Genomic DNA, 15,504 nt, shown 5'->3' on the forward strand with positions numbered 1-15,504 from the left:
TTCTTTGCAGGGTAGTTATTCATTTGATTTATTGTTAAAGTTGTTCCTTTTGTGTTTCCATTCATTCATTATTTTGTAAACTGTTCCCTAAATACTCACCTAAAAGAAGTTATAATAAAAATACTTCTTCCACCTACCCTTTGCCTTACTAATGTTGCATAACCTTGTACCCCTAGACTGGGGCATGTAACACAAGTTCGGCTTTAAAAAAATAAAATAAAATAAAAACTTTTTTTTTTTTTTGAAAAATTTTTTTTTGATTTTTTTTTTTTTTTTTTTTGGACCCCATCAAATCTGGTGAACATGATTTCAATCGCGATTTTGCATGTTCCACCCCCATACAACCCCATCTAACATACAGGGCAGCCATGTTTGTTTACATAACATGTAAAACATAATGGCGATTATCTCAAGAATGCCTGAACGGATTTCCAATCGGATTTTTTTGTTTGAAAGCTGTGAACAAACTGCACAAATCCACTCCAATGCAATCCAGGATTGCATTGGATTTTTTAGAGCTCATTCTTCTCTGTTTTTTTCCCATGCATGAGGTGTGCAAGGTTTAATCATGGCTAAGTTGACGAAAATAAGGCTTCTAAAATGCTTGGTAGCCAATAGCTAACTTCAAGCTAACTTCATCCTCTTCCTGTACATGCACAAAGGAAAGTGTTCAGGCAAGTCATGGCTGCAGGGCTTCTGCATATACCAGCATATCTCTATGGGATTTTCTATGGCCACTGGGCGCCCTCTAGTGGTGAAAGGGGTGGCACTAAATGAGTTAAAGTAAACACATGTCAGTATGTTGTTTGATATGCATAATTTATTTAGTTTATTTCAGGGATATTGTTGCTGATTAAAGACATGTTATGAAACCTCATGCCTCCCACAGCACATTTTGGGGCGTCACTGACAGGCAACATTAGCCGAGGGCTTCTTCAGCATTATGTCATGCCCTTAAATACTGTGAGAGATACTGTGTACCGCTTTGCGTGATTTTAGGGCAAAATCTGTAGGAGCAATGTCCAAAAATGTGTTCAGCAAGATTCGGCATCATGGTAGCGCTAGAAGGGGCCATGTGAGAAATGAGGGGTTGTGGTTGTGGTTTGTTAGCCAAGGAGTGTGTGTGCAAAGTTTGGCATGGATCGGGGCAACGGTGGCGGAGATATGAGTAGGGCAAAAGTGTGACGTGACGTGTGATGGACAGACTGACTGACAGACAGACTGACTGACAGCCGGTGGAGTTGACCTGACGGTCGCAAAAATATGAACCCTTGTTGTGTAAAAAAAACAAAGTTGTCCTTTAACAGTCATTATTTAACTGAATTATTCTAGTGGTCCGGAACTTGAAAAAGGTTGAGAACCTCTGATCTATTCCTATCCCACAGTTAGGTATGGATCTGTTCTCTTAGCCTTCTATATTAAGATATACTGACTGTAACTTATGAGGAGACACAATACATTTGATTATAATATAATCAAATGTTATGTGACCATATTATGGTCACATTTCCCAGGTAATGATTTCTCAACGAGGAAATCCTCTTGACACTCTTTCCCTTCTTGAGATTCGAACTCACTTTTCCGTGCAATGACTTGACCTCCCGACTTCCCAGTAACTGACAACATCATAGGTCACCAGGTCACCTTCATACATTATTAAATGAACAGTCAGCGACCACGTGCACTACCTTCACGGACCGCCAGTGGTCCGTGGACCACCAGTTGAAAACCCCTGACCAAGAGCAGTGGTTCTCAGAGTGGATTCTTTCCAGGGACTCTGTGGGTTCCTTTATGGGGTTCTAAATTGACCCACACAAGACTGTAACTCTAACAGTGTACAAATGGAACCAAATGAACCCTAACGGGTCCATTTGGTCCCAATTGTACACTGTCAGAGTTAAGGGGAAACCTTGACATTGACAAAGGTTGAGAAACACTGATCTAGAGCATACAGTAGCCATCACGGTCTACCAGCCTTTGAGAAACAGGAGTGGCTGTCACAGACACACAGGGGTGCATTTTGCTAAGCGATACGTTATAATAAATAGTTTAATTTATATGAATGTATTCCTGAATAAACTTTCTCCATTGACTTTAATTAAAATTGTAACTTTTCCCAAATATGGAGATGACTGACATCATAGATGTCTGACATCATAGACCACATGATACTGACATACAGTAGTATGTCCATACAGTATATGGGCATTCCAAGATATGGGCTTAATATTGACTCCATATATGGGCATAAAAGAGACAAGAACAGACACAGAAACCTCCATATTATGGCCATTCATTTATTAGTGAATTAATTTCCCCCATTGACTTGAATGGGGGAAATTCAAATGATAAGACGGAATTCATTTGCAAGTGTGACTCACATCATGGCAACCACACTTCGCAATTTCCAATTACAAAACTTTGTGGGATTCAAATTCAAAATGGCAAAAGTAGCAGATCTACAAGCTCAAAACGCATCGACTTGCGAGCTTGCGGATCTGCTACTTTTGATGCTTTTGTGAATGATCAAATAGGCCGTTCATTAAAGTCACTAGTCTCGCATGGCCAGACTGCTGCCTTCCACAATTTTCGAATTCCCCGGTCATGCAGTCTGGGAGACGGAAGTTCTGATCGTGAGTATATCCAGCTTGAGAAGCGATAAGCGGAAGTGAAGCCTCCTCCCCACTCCCGTTTCGTTTTTTACAGTCGTGCACATTTATCCTAATATAAATCCAAATAATCTAACCATATCGTCCAAAACCGTTCGTTTTGTATTTATCATTTTAAAAATGATTTATAGTGAAAATAGCTGATCTACAAGCACACAACGCCTCGCGATGCGAGGCGTGGTGTGCTTGTAGATCAGCTATTTGTGCTTGTAGATCGGCTATTTTCACTAGTTTTGTGGGACAGTCTTGTATGATGAAGCAGGGCTTTACTTTAAGAAAAAAACGTACAAATTTGAAACTTGGAGATACGAGGTTTCTGCCCGACACCGACGATATATAGCTTGCTGCTTGGCAGAAATTACATTTTAAAATATATTTTCGTGAACGGAAATGCCAGCTTCCGTTACTCGGATTTCAGGAGGTTGTAGTTCCAGACTCTATACAGCATTCGGAGATTGTGGATTAGTTGTCTGGCTATGCGAGACTAACCAGTCACTGATAGTCCATGGGCCATACGAGATGTCGGTATCCGAAAGGTGGCAAAGGTTACCATACATTTTTTATGCAAGTGTGAAAAGTGATGACTCATTATTTTTCATCACTAAACCTCTCGTGGGGCCATTTGTAGCCCAAGGAATGTTTCTCGTGCAAAACAGATGCTTGCAATGGATTCAGAATCATGAAAAACACCTACCGTATTTTGACCCCTCATATGCTACTTAAAGCATATGTTTTTTTCCTTTATAGTAAAGTTAATGGGACACCAACTCTAGCGGCTGATAACACCAATTTAGCTGTGTCTCAGAAATGGTTATCATACCAAAATATATTATACAGATATCAGAATATCTACAGATACAGGGCTTTTCAAAAATGCATGGTAACCTTTGCCACCTTTTGGATACCGACATCTCGTATGGCACATGGACTATGACTGCGGTTTTAGGATGTCGTTGCTGTCGGGCAGAAACCTCTTATCCCCATATTTTAACTTTTTGTGTTTTTCCCCCCCATAAATCAACGCCCTACTTGATCATACAACAGCGTCACACAAAAGCATAAAAAGTAGCAGATCCACAAGCTCGAAATGTGGCACGAAGCAACTTGTTTTGACCGTGTAGATCTGCTACTTTACTAAAAAAATAAAATTTTAATCCTGAAAAGTAACCCTTTTGGACATATGAGGTTTCCACCCGGCAGAGACGATGTACGGGATTTCTTCACATTTAAATATCCTCTGATTGTTCATTCGAAACACTCGTCATATCACACATTACATTTGAAGTGTAATAACCAATGAGATCTGTTTTTGAAAAATAAATAATTAATAGAAGAAAAGGAATAGTGGCACATTAAAAAAATGAATCAGGGATTTAAGTCCTCGGATGATAAAGTGGTAACAATTTACAGATCGTTACAGTATACAGTACAGTATGTATTTCATACATGCCGATTGCTGAAATTCATAGAATGATGTCTCGATCTGTATGTTTTTCGGTTTACCTAAGGTACTTTTTTTGGTCACAGTACATGCATTAAGAAACAAGCATTAAGATCTTGGGCGTTTAATGGGATTTGACATGGAATTCCAATGTTGTTGTTGTTGTTGTTGTTGTCAGGGGTGTCACACCAAATTCTGGGCCCTGGGTATACAAGGATTCACTGCGGGCCCCCCATGCACGAATGTCCTTCATTTTGAAAAATCGTGAACATTTGTGCAAGTCTTTGAATATTTCAAATCCTTCTAAGGTTTTTTTGGAAAAACCTATCTTTCCCATCTCAAAATATTTAGTTCCAGGGACCACCCCCCCCCCCCCCCCCCCCGAAGCAAAATTTGAGTTACAAATGTTTGCACACATTTCCATGACTTTTCAAAAATAGCAGATCTACAAGCTCGCAGTGCGGCACTCAGTGCCGCGCTGTGAGCTTGTAGATCTGCTATTTTTCAATAGCTAAAGTATAAAATAATTAAGGCCCCTCCATCTTGGGCCCTAGTACCTCAGTCCACTTTCCCCCCCGCCCCTGTGACGCCCCTGGTTTTGGTTTGTTTTTGGTTAAAATGAGAACAATTCTTCGCCACACTGTGGCAAATCAACAAGTGTACTGTGAAGACAAATAACCAAAGATCGAAAAATGTCAAGACCCACTGGAGAGTCCAATAGTTTAAGTTAGAAGGCATCTGTCTGATAGTGGAATGTAAACAGGTACAGTAATAAGACCCTTCGTGGACGAGAGCCAGTAAGCTCTGCATCGCTGGAAGTTCTGTCATCACAATTCATGGAAGCTGAAATACCGCTTGCCTGCCAACATACGCAGTGGCCCGGCGCTAAATAGGAGTCAGTGAGCTATATCTCTGTCATGTTAAATAAATTAATCCCTGTACACGGTACCATCCTTCGTGTTATCAATTTGTAACTCAGAGAGTGAACAAATTACACCAAATAACGGGACCCTTTTGGCATTATCGACACTCAGCCAGCTCCCGATTTGACCAGGGCTCTATACTCTAATAGTGACTTTTCGGAACCTGGAAAGCATCTGTGCAATTCTTTTTATTTGTGTGTTGGCTATTCGAAAATAGCCACTTCGTGCCGCGCTGTGAGTTTGTACATCTGCTGTTTTTGTGAGTGAGAACTACTGATTTAGAAGGCATTTTTGTAGAATCGTGCTCAGGTCTATCTTCGCTGGAAACGATTTCTGCCACACTTAGAATGTACTCATGTATTGAAGACTCATCCTCCGGCTATTTGTTGTCTCTGATCCTCACCGAGGTGTGTACCCAACATGTATGGGTTACAATGAGAGTTTCATATACTAAAATGACATTTTCACCATACTATGACAATGATTCCTGGCATCTCTAATCGACTGTGATGCAGTGAAGACATGGTTGTCTCCTCATGCCGGACAACGTCTCAACTTGATGTGGTCTCATGGGTTAGAATGGAATACAGGGCTCAAGGGAGAAATACAGGGCTCCTAGTTTAACAGCTGAGGTACTTCACAGGGTTTTATCTTTCCCTCAATAAAAGAAGAGAAAAAAAAGAAAGATGAAAAGTGTCATATTTTTTCAGGTTCAAATAGTTCAAAAGTAGTTACATTAAGGGCTCTATTTTTGTCACATATTCCAGGCTCTTATTATCTGTGGCCCATCCTCAATACAGGCCATCACTTCAAGTGAGAATTCTCATGTTCCTAGAGGATCATCATGGCGATGCCTACAGTAGCCGCTGGAAAGCAGCGAGGCCATGCAATATGTGGCTCACAGTAACACAGTTGATAGAAGGTGATCCCCATCCACTGTCGTTGTCTCCTGTTACAACAGGATGCGTGACACAGGCCCCACTGTGCACGGCAGCAAGGCATCATAATAACTGTCTTCTCAGTGCGGAGTTGTGTATTATTAAGATCCTTCGTTCTTGACCTCCATTCTTCTTTCATATTCTGTGCCTGGATAGCATGTCCCACTCGGTCATTGCTACTACCCAATGCACTACACAGCGCCTTGAGTATGTATGTTAATAACATGGGTGGCCCCAGTGAGAATGAACCAAGCCCCCAGACACCAGGGGGAGGGCTGAAGCCAAATTGACACGGTGGCTGTTTGACTTTGAGGTACTGCAGATTTTTTTACAGATGGGGCCAGAAGCATGAATGCGCATCTTGGCTCCTTTGAATTGACTGCACGTTCATAGCGGAAGTGCTCATTCATGACTTGGAGCCCCAGCGTGTCCATGAACAAACTCTATGACGCAAAACGCGTCACTTAGTTAGGCCCCACTTAGTTAGGCCCCACTTAGTTAGGCCCCACTACGCCACTTTTCAAACCCGGAAGAAGGGGTTGAATTTGGCTTCATGCACTGGGTGAGCAACTCAATGCAAGTGGACGGGCGGGGATATCTGGTGCCCTCTCTATTCTTCTTATAACTCTATGGAATGAACCCCAATCTCTGCATATTGAGCAGCTGCCTGTACTGCAGGACATGGACGCCCCCAATCCTGGCCACATCAGTGCCATTGCTGTGCCCGGTAGCGATACGGTCCTCACGCCCAGGGTCACTTCTTGACACTGAGGATGGTCATCTGCAGACACTCCTCCTTCAGAGCCACCAGCTCCGTCTTGTAGTTGCTAGTCTTGCCGCTGTCGCCGTACACGCACGGCTGCTTCTTGGTGGACAGCGGTGTCTCCATGGTGACCGAGCCGCCGTTGAGGATGTCGGCGTGCGACGAGGACGCGGCGGAGGAGTGGGAGCAGCCGCGGCGGCAGGCCGAGGTCAGCAGCGCCGAGAGCGCCCGGCCCACGTCGTGGCGTGCGCCCTCATTGACGAAGCAGTACAGGATGGGGTCGGCCACGCAGTTGAGGCTGGTGAGCGCCAGCGACACGTGGTACGCCGCAAAGAGGGTCTCCTCGGTGCCGCAGTCGCACGGCTTGTTCAGGAAGAGCACGCTGCGCCAGAGCAGGAGCACGTGGTACGGGCCGAAGCAGAGCAGCACGATCAGGATGAGGCTCAGCGCCAGGCGCTTGATCTTGGCCTTCTCCTGCTGCTCCGTGGCGGCGTTGCAGCGCACGGCGGCGAGGATGCCCCGGTACGCCACCAGCATGGCGGTCCAGGGCGCCAGGAAGCCCAGGAACGTCCTGTACAGGTTCATGCCGGCCACCCACTCCTGCATGGGGAACTTCTCGAAGCAGAAGGTGTGGTTGAAGCGGTCCTGGAAGAGCTCGTTGTGGAAGAGCGGCGCGGAGTTGGCGAAGATCTCAATGATCCACACCATCGCGCTGATTGCCACAGCTGAGAGGAGAGGAGAGGAGAGGAGAGGAGAGGAGAGGAGAGGAGCGGAGCGGAGCGGAGCTCTGGGTTAGAATGCATGAAAATGTAAACTTTATGCAGAACATATGAGATGGGTTTGTTTGAGTTTGGTGGTGGACAACCCAAATCAGGGTCCTCTTTCACAGCTAAATTACTAGTAAAAACAGTAGGCTATTTGCAATTTGAAAATGACACACCCCCATCTTCCCACAGTGCATGGCAAGTCCCCAAAATGAAAAACAACATTGTGACACAGGAAATTGTCAACTCGCCAGTTCACTGCGCGTTTTGCAACAAGTGCAAGTGCAGTTTAGTCCCACATAATCCCTCAATATTACTGTCTAGTACTGCATAATCCTGTAATATTTCCTTTGGGACCCCAAAACATTACAAACAGAAACACAGATTGAGAAAGAGAGAGCACACACGTGAGAGAGACAAAGACAGAGACCAGCAGGCCTATTCCCGTCTGCTGGTGGGCTATTAAAAAAAAAAGCCTGCTCCCGATGCAGGGCACTAGCGGCAGCCAATTGGGAGTGAGAACGGCACTTCTGCATCCCCGTGTGGGCGGGACAGGGAGCATTGAAAAATGTGGTGACACGGTCAGGAAAATATGGTGACAGGGTCAGGGGATCCCATCATGTCAACGGTTGACATATCAGATGTTGCCCCAACTCGTCACTATGTACAGTAACTTGAGAGTGAGAGTGAGAGTGAGAGCGTGTTGGACTGTCTGAATATTACACTGGAAATATCATACAATATCATGCATCAAATCAAGCCTTACTGCTTTAAACTACACAGGATTGACGTACATCCTTAGTTGGCTCCTTCAGTTGGACCCTTCATTCATGTGTACCAGTAAGACGCCTAAGGGTGACAAGCGACCATGTCGGCCAAGACAGCCCATATCTTTGCGTGATGTCAGAGCAGCAAACCCATAGACCATAAGAAAGCGTACACGTCCAGACGTGTGCCGTTTCACATAACATAAGGGCGAAAAGCAGGGCAAGGTTGCACCATCTGTCTTGGCGCCAATGGATTCAGTTAGTGTGGTTCTCCTAAGAGGGCATCATCTGGGATACAATCCCTTTTATGCCCATATATGGAGATCCCTAACAGAATCCCTTTTATGCCCATATATGGAGATCCCTGCTCAGAGACAGCACTGTGATGTCACCTGTGATGTCACAGTGATGTGTCAGGGGAACCACGGTGTCAGGCGTCTAGGGACAAGCTGTGACGTTACTGATAGTAAACTGCGACCTACGTTTGCAATTAACATACTGTTCTTGGTATGCATTGTCAGCTTTGGAGAAATTAGCCATTCCAACCACCTTATTCTAGGCTGTTATCAGGATGATATCGTCTCTGTAGGTTGGAATGTCCAAAACTTATACTGTTCAAACACGTCGCTTTCCACCACTTTTCAAGCTTGTAAATATGCTACCTTTGATGCTTTTGTGTGACACTGTAGTATGGTATATCTAATATTTCTTGTCATTATTCAGTGTAGTGCCACGACCGCACATAGCCCTCTAAGACCACTGTTGTAATATTACAACATTTGTATTTTATCTAAAAAAAAGGTTTAAAGGATTTTATTTTTGCTCCCCCTACCACCCAAACATCACCATTGGATCTTATTGTTTAGTATTACAATGCCATCAATCTGGGAACCCATCGTCAAAGAAGAAAGGGCGACACCTATCGGTCGGCCTCTCTTCCTTTGACTCTGGGACCAACATAGAAAGGGGCGGGGATACATGGAATTCCCCGGTTGAGAACGAATTTTAAAACTAGTTCCGCTTTGAAGCCTGGTCCGCCCCTTGGTTTGGTTCCCTCCCGAAACTACTATAGCGGAACTGCTACTCTACACACGGAACACAAGTTACACAACAGACAACCACAACAACAACGACGACGCAACATGGATGCTACTGCGGACGAGGAACTGTTTTCTAGCGTGCTTACAAGTGTTTCTCAGTTACACAATATTGAACAATTAAAACCTCTTCAGCCCATTTGTTTTAAGTACTTGATAGATCGGCGACGACGGCGAGATGTTTGGCCTGGATCCTGTTATCCTGCTTTCCCAGAGAGAAGGAACAAGGACCCCATCGTTTTTACCCCATATGCTGCGCTGAATGAAGCTGGATGATCTGCTGATGATCTGCTGCAGACCAGTGACCAAGACACAGCGAATTTACCCACAATAAGCAAACGTTTATATAGCCTCGGATGTCATGGTGTGTTGCAATACACTAGTGGATTGATGTTTTAAATCAATATGGGATGTTATGATAATGTATAACTGCTTTAACCTCGCCTACCAGGCTTTCTCCCGGCTGGCTAACTGCAGTAAGCTAGCGTGTTAGCATACGGCCGTCATGTTTTCAGCTCGTCTTTTTAAACATTTACAGTTGCCTTATATTACTCTATAAATCTATCTGTGATGTGTGCTTTTACTAATACTGGCGTGCTTAGGTAATGTAGTGGGAAAAGTACTCGCATTCTTTACTTAAGTATCATGCAATACGGGCACAAGTCTTGTATTCAAAATGTAGCCCTTGAGTAAAAAAGTATAAAAGCATTGGTATCAAAATGTACCAAAAGCAGAAAGTAGTACTCAAAGTACCCATTGTGCAGAATGTAACCAAGGTGTTTAAATAAGTGTAGATTGTACGCTATTTCAATATCTTGTCCTGTCTCACAAAAGATGATGTTATGCTATGAAACAGTTCGTTTTTATTTATAGAATAATCTCTCAATAACAGACTATTTTTTCCCTTTTATTTGATGATGGTTAGCCGTATTGTTTATAGAATAAACCCTAAAGTTATGTTGCATTTATGTAGGCCTACTGTATACTACGTTTACAATGTGTATGATTATCTGTATAATAAACATTTGGTTTGATTAACAAATGTATCGTTCTATGCACAGATAATGTTGCTTAATGTGTATGCCTATGGTACTGTTAATATTTAATGTTAATGTTAGTATGAAGCTAATTATAAAGCTTACATGAATGATGATGGACTGAAAAGCTAATGAGAAGTTGTGACTGCATTAGCATACAAGCGATCTGCATTTAAATAAGCTGTGTTGGAATGTGTAAAACTGTCAACAATGGCTTGTGAAATCAAAGAATGCCACTTTCAATATGAAACCCATTTAGATTGAAATGGTTCACTTATTTATATGAATGATGGATCTGCTGCAGACCAGTGACCAAGACACAACGAATTTACCCACAATAAGCAAACGTTTATATAGCCTCGGATGTCATGGTGTGTTGCAATACAGTGGATTGATGTTTTAAATCAATATGGGATGTTATGATAATGTATAACTGCTTTAACCTCGCCTACCAGGCTTTCTCCCGGCTGGCTAACTGCAGTAAGCTAGCGTGTTAGCATACGGCCGTCAGGTTTTCACTTTTCAGGTCGTCTTTTTAAACATTTACAGTTGCCTTATATTACTCTATAAATATATCTGTGATGTGTGCTTTTACTAATACTGGCGTGCTTAGGCAATGTAGTGGGAAAAGTACTCGCATTCTTTACTTAAGTATCATGCACAAGTCTTGTATTCAAAATGTAGCCCTTGAGTAAAAGTATAAAAGTATTGCAAAAGCAGAAAGTAGTACTCAAAGTACCCATTGTGCAGAATGTAACCACAATGCGACGTTGTTGTGAGCTTGTAGATCAGCTATTTTTAAATAGCCTGTCTAGGAATAAAATAGGGCTAGTTGATTAATGTATGTTTTATAATATAATAATTTAATACATGAGTCTTTTAGACTAGAAGTTGCAACGTTTACATTTACTCTATACTAATAATAATACACTAAAATCTAAATTCATATAGGCATATTGCTGCACTTTACTGTGTAGACTAACAAATGTAGTTCGTTATTGTAGGCCATTCTTCCTTCCATTTAATTCTATTGTTATGCACAACGATTTCCAAAAGCATTCTTTGATTGTGCAAATAGTGGCAATGTGAAACCCATACATTGTGTGGAAAACCGGGTGGGTCAATGAATATTTAAATGGAGCAATTCGCTTGTCTATATAGACTACAGAGGGATTTATTTAGCTGCACAAAGAATATGTACAGTTGAAAGATGGTTTGTTTCCACCCGTGAGGGGGAATGCATAGTCGACGCACACATTAGATACCGCCCACTATGTTTGATTGGTCAAAAGCGCTGCCTGTCACCAGACTTGGGTACCGCCCAAAATCCCTTCCGTGAGTTTGGTGTGTGACAGACTCAGTAGCGTAGCGTTCTCTGAGGCTGTTCTTGAGAGACTACAATGCCATTGGCCACAATATTTGCATATGAATACCCCCCACAGAGGCTGACATTCACACAACTTCAAGATCTCTGGAGTCCAGAGTCTGGACGAACAACATGAACATCTCACTTTTTCACTGAAGCTATTCCTCACAAAAGTAAAATGCATACGTTTTTTTTTTTTTGATCATTAGAATGTCTAGAACATGTACATATGTTATTATTGTGAAAAATATCCCCTATATGTAAATTAGAGCATGATTTATGAATTATGATTCATGGCTATAAAACCTTACAAAAACACTTTTCTTTTTAAACATTACATTTTTCTCTGATTAGGACTCCTACAACACCATCTGACTTTTTATGTTATTTTAATTCTTTTCAAGTATTTCTATATTTGGGTCTTAGAGGGATAGACAACTTCCTTGTTGCTGTCATAACTACAACAATCTCGCATCGCTTTACAATCTGGTCTCATCTCGTGGCGTCATATCGTGCAGGCATCTCGTACCTGTTTTGACTCGGCGGACCTTGGCGAAGCGCAGCGGGTGAGCCACGGCGAGGTATCTGTCCAGAGATATGCAGCAGAGGAATGCGATGCTGACGTAGATGTTGGTGTAGAAGATGAAGCCGAACAGCTTGCAGCTCTCCTGGCCGTGGCTCCAGTCGTCGTGCTGGATGAAGTAGTCGATCCACAGCGGCAGCGTGGAGATGTAGAGCAGGTCGGCCACCGACAGGTTGATCAGGTAGATGCCCAGCTCGTTGTGCTGGCGGACCTTGGGAGTAGGGATGGGACGATAATAGTTATTAATGTTTATCGTGATAAAAAATAAATAAAACTCATGATAATCGTATTGTGGAGATTTCATTTATCGTGAAATCGTCCATGAAATTCACCTTTTATTTGCTGAGCTACATATCCGGTACCACTTAAACCCTCTATAAGTGGTAAAAGGTACCTAAAAATAATGTACATTTTTCCACTCTGTACCAAATCTTCTTTTTTCCATATCGTCATTGTCGGGTGGAAACCTTGTATGTCCAAAACCATTTTGTATTTATCATTTATAAAAATGAACTAAACTAGTGAAAACAACCGATCTACAAGTACACAATGCCACAATGACGTTGTGTGCTTGTACTGTATATCTGCTGTTCTCACAACTTTCATGCGACGGCCTTGTATGATGAAGCAGGGCTTTACTTTGCGAAAAAACATACACATTTTGAAACTTGGAGATATCAGTAAAGATACACAAACTTTAGAAGGCAATGGTAGCCAATCAGGAGGGAATATGGGAAATGGGACAGATCCATGTTGATGACATGACTTTAGAGATACTGTGTGCCGCTTTGCGTGATTTTAGGGCAAAATCTGTAGCAGCAGTGTCCAAAAATTGTTTAGCAAGAATCGGCCTCATGATGGCGCTAGAAGAGGGCCATGAGGGGTAGCCAAGGAGTGTGTGTGCAAAGTTTGGCATGGATAGGGGCAACGGTGGCAGAGATATGAGTAGGGCAAAAGTGTGACGTGACGTGTGACAGACATACTGACTGACAGACTGACTTAAAGGGATATTCCACTTTCAAAAACACTTTTTGTCATTGTATGGTCTAATCAGGCTTGTATGAACACCCTGAACAGTTTTTAATTTTCTTCATTCAGTATTTAGATATTTGATGTAAAAGTTACCAGGCCCGACACGCCCATGCCTCTCCCCACACACACTCATTGTAACTTCAAACTCCATTTTAACCATGATAGATTCATTAAAAATACCCATTATTTTTTCTGGTGACTCATAATACCCTCCTAGTACGTGAGCAGGCCGTGTTTTTTCCATAACGTTTTTCATGTATTTTTTATATATTTTTATTGTATTTAATTTTTTCCATTTTCACAAAGAATTATTAAAAATACATGAAAAACGTTATGGAAAAAACACGGCCTGCTCACGTATTAGGAGGGTAGTTTGAGTCACCAGAAAAAATAATGGGTATTTTTAATGAATCTATCATGGTTAAAATGGAGTTTGAAGTTACAATGAGTGTGTGTGGGGAGAGGCCCTGGGCCTGGAGGGCCAGATAACTTTTACATCAAATATCTAAATACTGAATGAAGAAAACTAAAAACTGTTCAGGGTGTTCATACAAGCCTGATTAGACCATACAATGACAAAAAGTTTTTTGAAAGTGTAATATCCCTTTAAGGGCCATTTATAGTTACGTATGGTTGATTTTGTGTACGTTGATTTTGTGTACGACCATACTTACCGTACGGTCTCTGTGTACAGGGTTCAATAAAGCCTATATGTACATACTATATCCACTAGATGGCACCCACATGCATCTTCCCAATGAGCAAATGCTACATGCTACATACATAGCGCCTACATTGTTGACAGAGAGGTTTATAGACACCCTTGGAGGATACACTCGGATTGAACGACACTAACCATCGGCGCTAGTCACTGTGCTGTCCGGGTATAATATAAAAAGGACTGGAGAATAGATGAGCGTGGACACATGCCGTTGCGAACGCCTAGAGCGCAATCTCAATGGGGGCGCCGCCGACAGTTAATGAGCCACGGTACGGTAGCCAGTAGCCACCCAAACCGACCCAAAACCGACTAAAAACACCCCGTGCACGGGAGTGGAGAGAGACGCATTTGAGAGAGCTCAGCTGGTAGAGAGCGCTGATTAGGCTGACATGCGGGTCTGCGTCCTGGCCTGTTCACTGTTCAGTGTGTACTTGTGATTTTTTTATTAGTTTTTTTACTTCCTCCAACGAAATGGATACAAGAAAAAAAGACGAAACATTTCTCCCTCTACTGCCCCCACGGTTGACACAAGTTCGCCACGGGTAGTTCATGTGTACGTACGTTTTTAGCGTTTTTTATCCGTCGGGTTGAGTGTTGTCCGTAAGGTTACGGAGACAATCAATTACGTCCGGACGGCCGGAGGAACCGGATTAAATCACTCTCCCCCTCCGTTTCTAGTGTATTCCTGCGGTCCTTATGTACGACTATGCATGGTACTTTACTGACAGCCGGTGGAGGTTTTGATAGTAACTGCTATCTGACGGTCGCAACAAGGTTTCTGCCCGACAGTGAGACAGTACATGTCCAAATGTTATCTGCATGTGTGTACAGTGTGTGTGTGTGGTGTCAGTGTCCTCACCTGCATGTAGGCGGCCCACAGGGCCATGCAGTTGGTGGGCAGGCCCAGGACTATCACTATGATGTACAGCGTGGGCTGAAAGTACTGGTCCACTTTACTGTCCACATTACAGAATGAGATGTTGCACATTGTCTCAGAGAGGGGGTTTGTAGTTGTTGTGTGCGTGCGTGTGCGTGCGTGTGTGTATGGTGTGCGTGCGTGCGTGCGTGCGTGCGTGTGCACGTGTGTTTCTTTGGAGCTACTCTCAGCTCCGCCCTCTCTCTCTCTTCCTTGTTTCACCACATTCCAAACCCTGGCCTCTTTGGCAGACGGTCCGGTCCCTCTTATGTCACACGACAGTCCAACATGGCCGCCGCGGGGCTGGAACGACGTCGACGGCAGCAGCGGAAAACAGCGCTGGCATTTCCTGGGCTGGTGGTGGTGGTGGGCAGGGAGTGGGCGGGGCCATTCATTGTTCCGCCTCGTTTCCCTCCTCCCGCCTTTAATAGGACGACGACCCTTTTTTTTTCACCTGGCCGCTTCCATGTGTCACAATCTGTTCAGT

General features: G+C 43.2%; 1 protein-coding gene across 1 annotated transcript; it reads right to left on the bottom strand.

The window, feature by feature from the left end:
- Window positions 1–6,725: 6,725 nt before the first annotated feature.
- Window positions 6,726–15,206, bottom strand: gpr4 (G protein-coupled receptor 4; the record flags this gene model as incomplete). Its single annotated transcript, XM_080731484.1, has 3 exons — window positions 14,961–15,206; window positions 12,295–12,559; window positions 6,726–7,459 (listed from the first exon to the last, which is right to left on the bottom strand). Exons 1-3 carry the CDS (start codon window positions 15,087–15,089, stop codon window positions 6,726–6,728), a joined length of 1,128 nt encoding a protein of 375 aa, XP_080587610.1. The 5' UTR covers window positions 15,090–15,206.
- Window positions 15,207–15,504: the final 298 nt, after the last annotated feature.

The sequence above is a fragment of the Nannobrachium achirus genome (assembly GCF_963921795.1).
Source record: "Nannobrachium achirus genome assembly, chromosome: 8".
NCBI classification, from domain to species: domain Eukaryota; kingdom Metazoa; phylum Chordata; class Actinopteri; order Myctophiformes; family Myctophidae; genus Nannobrachium; species Nannobrachium achirus.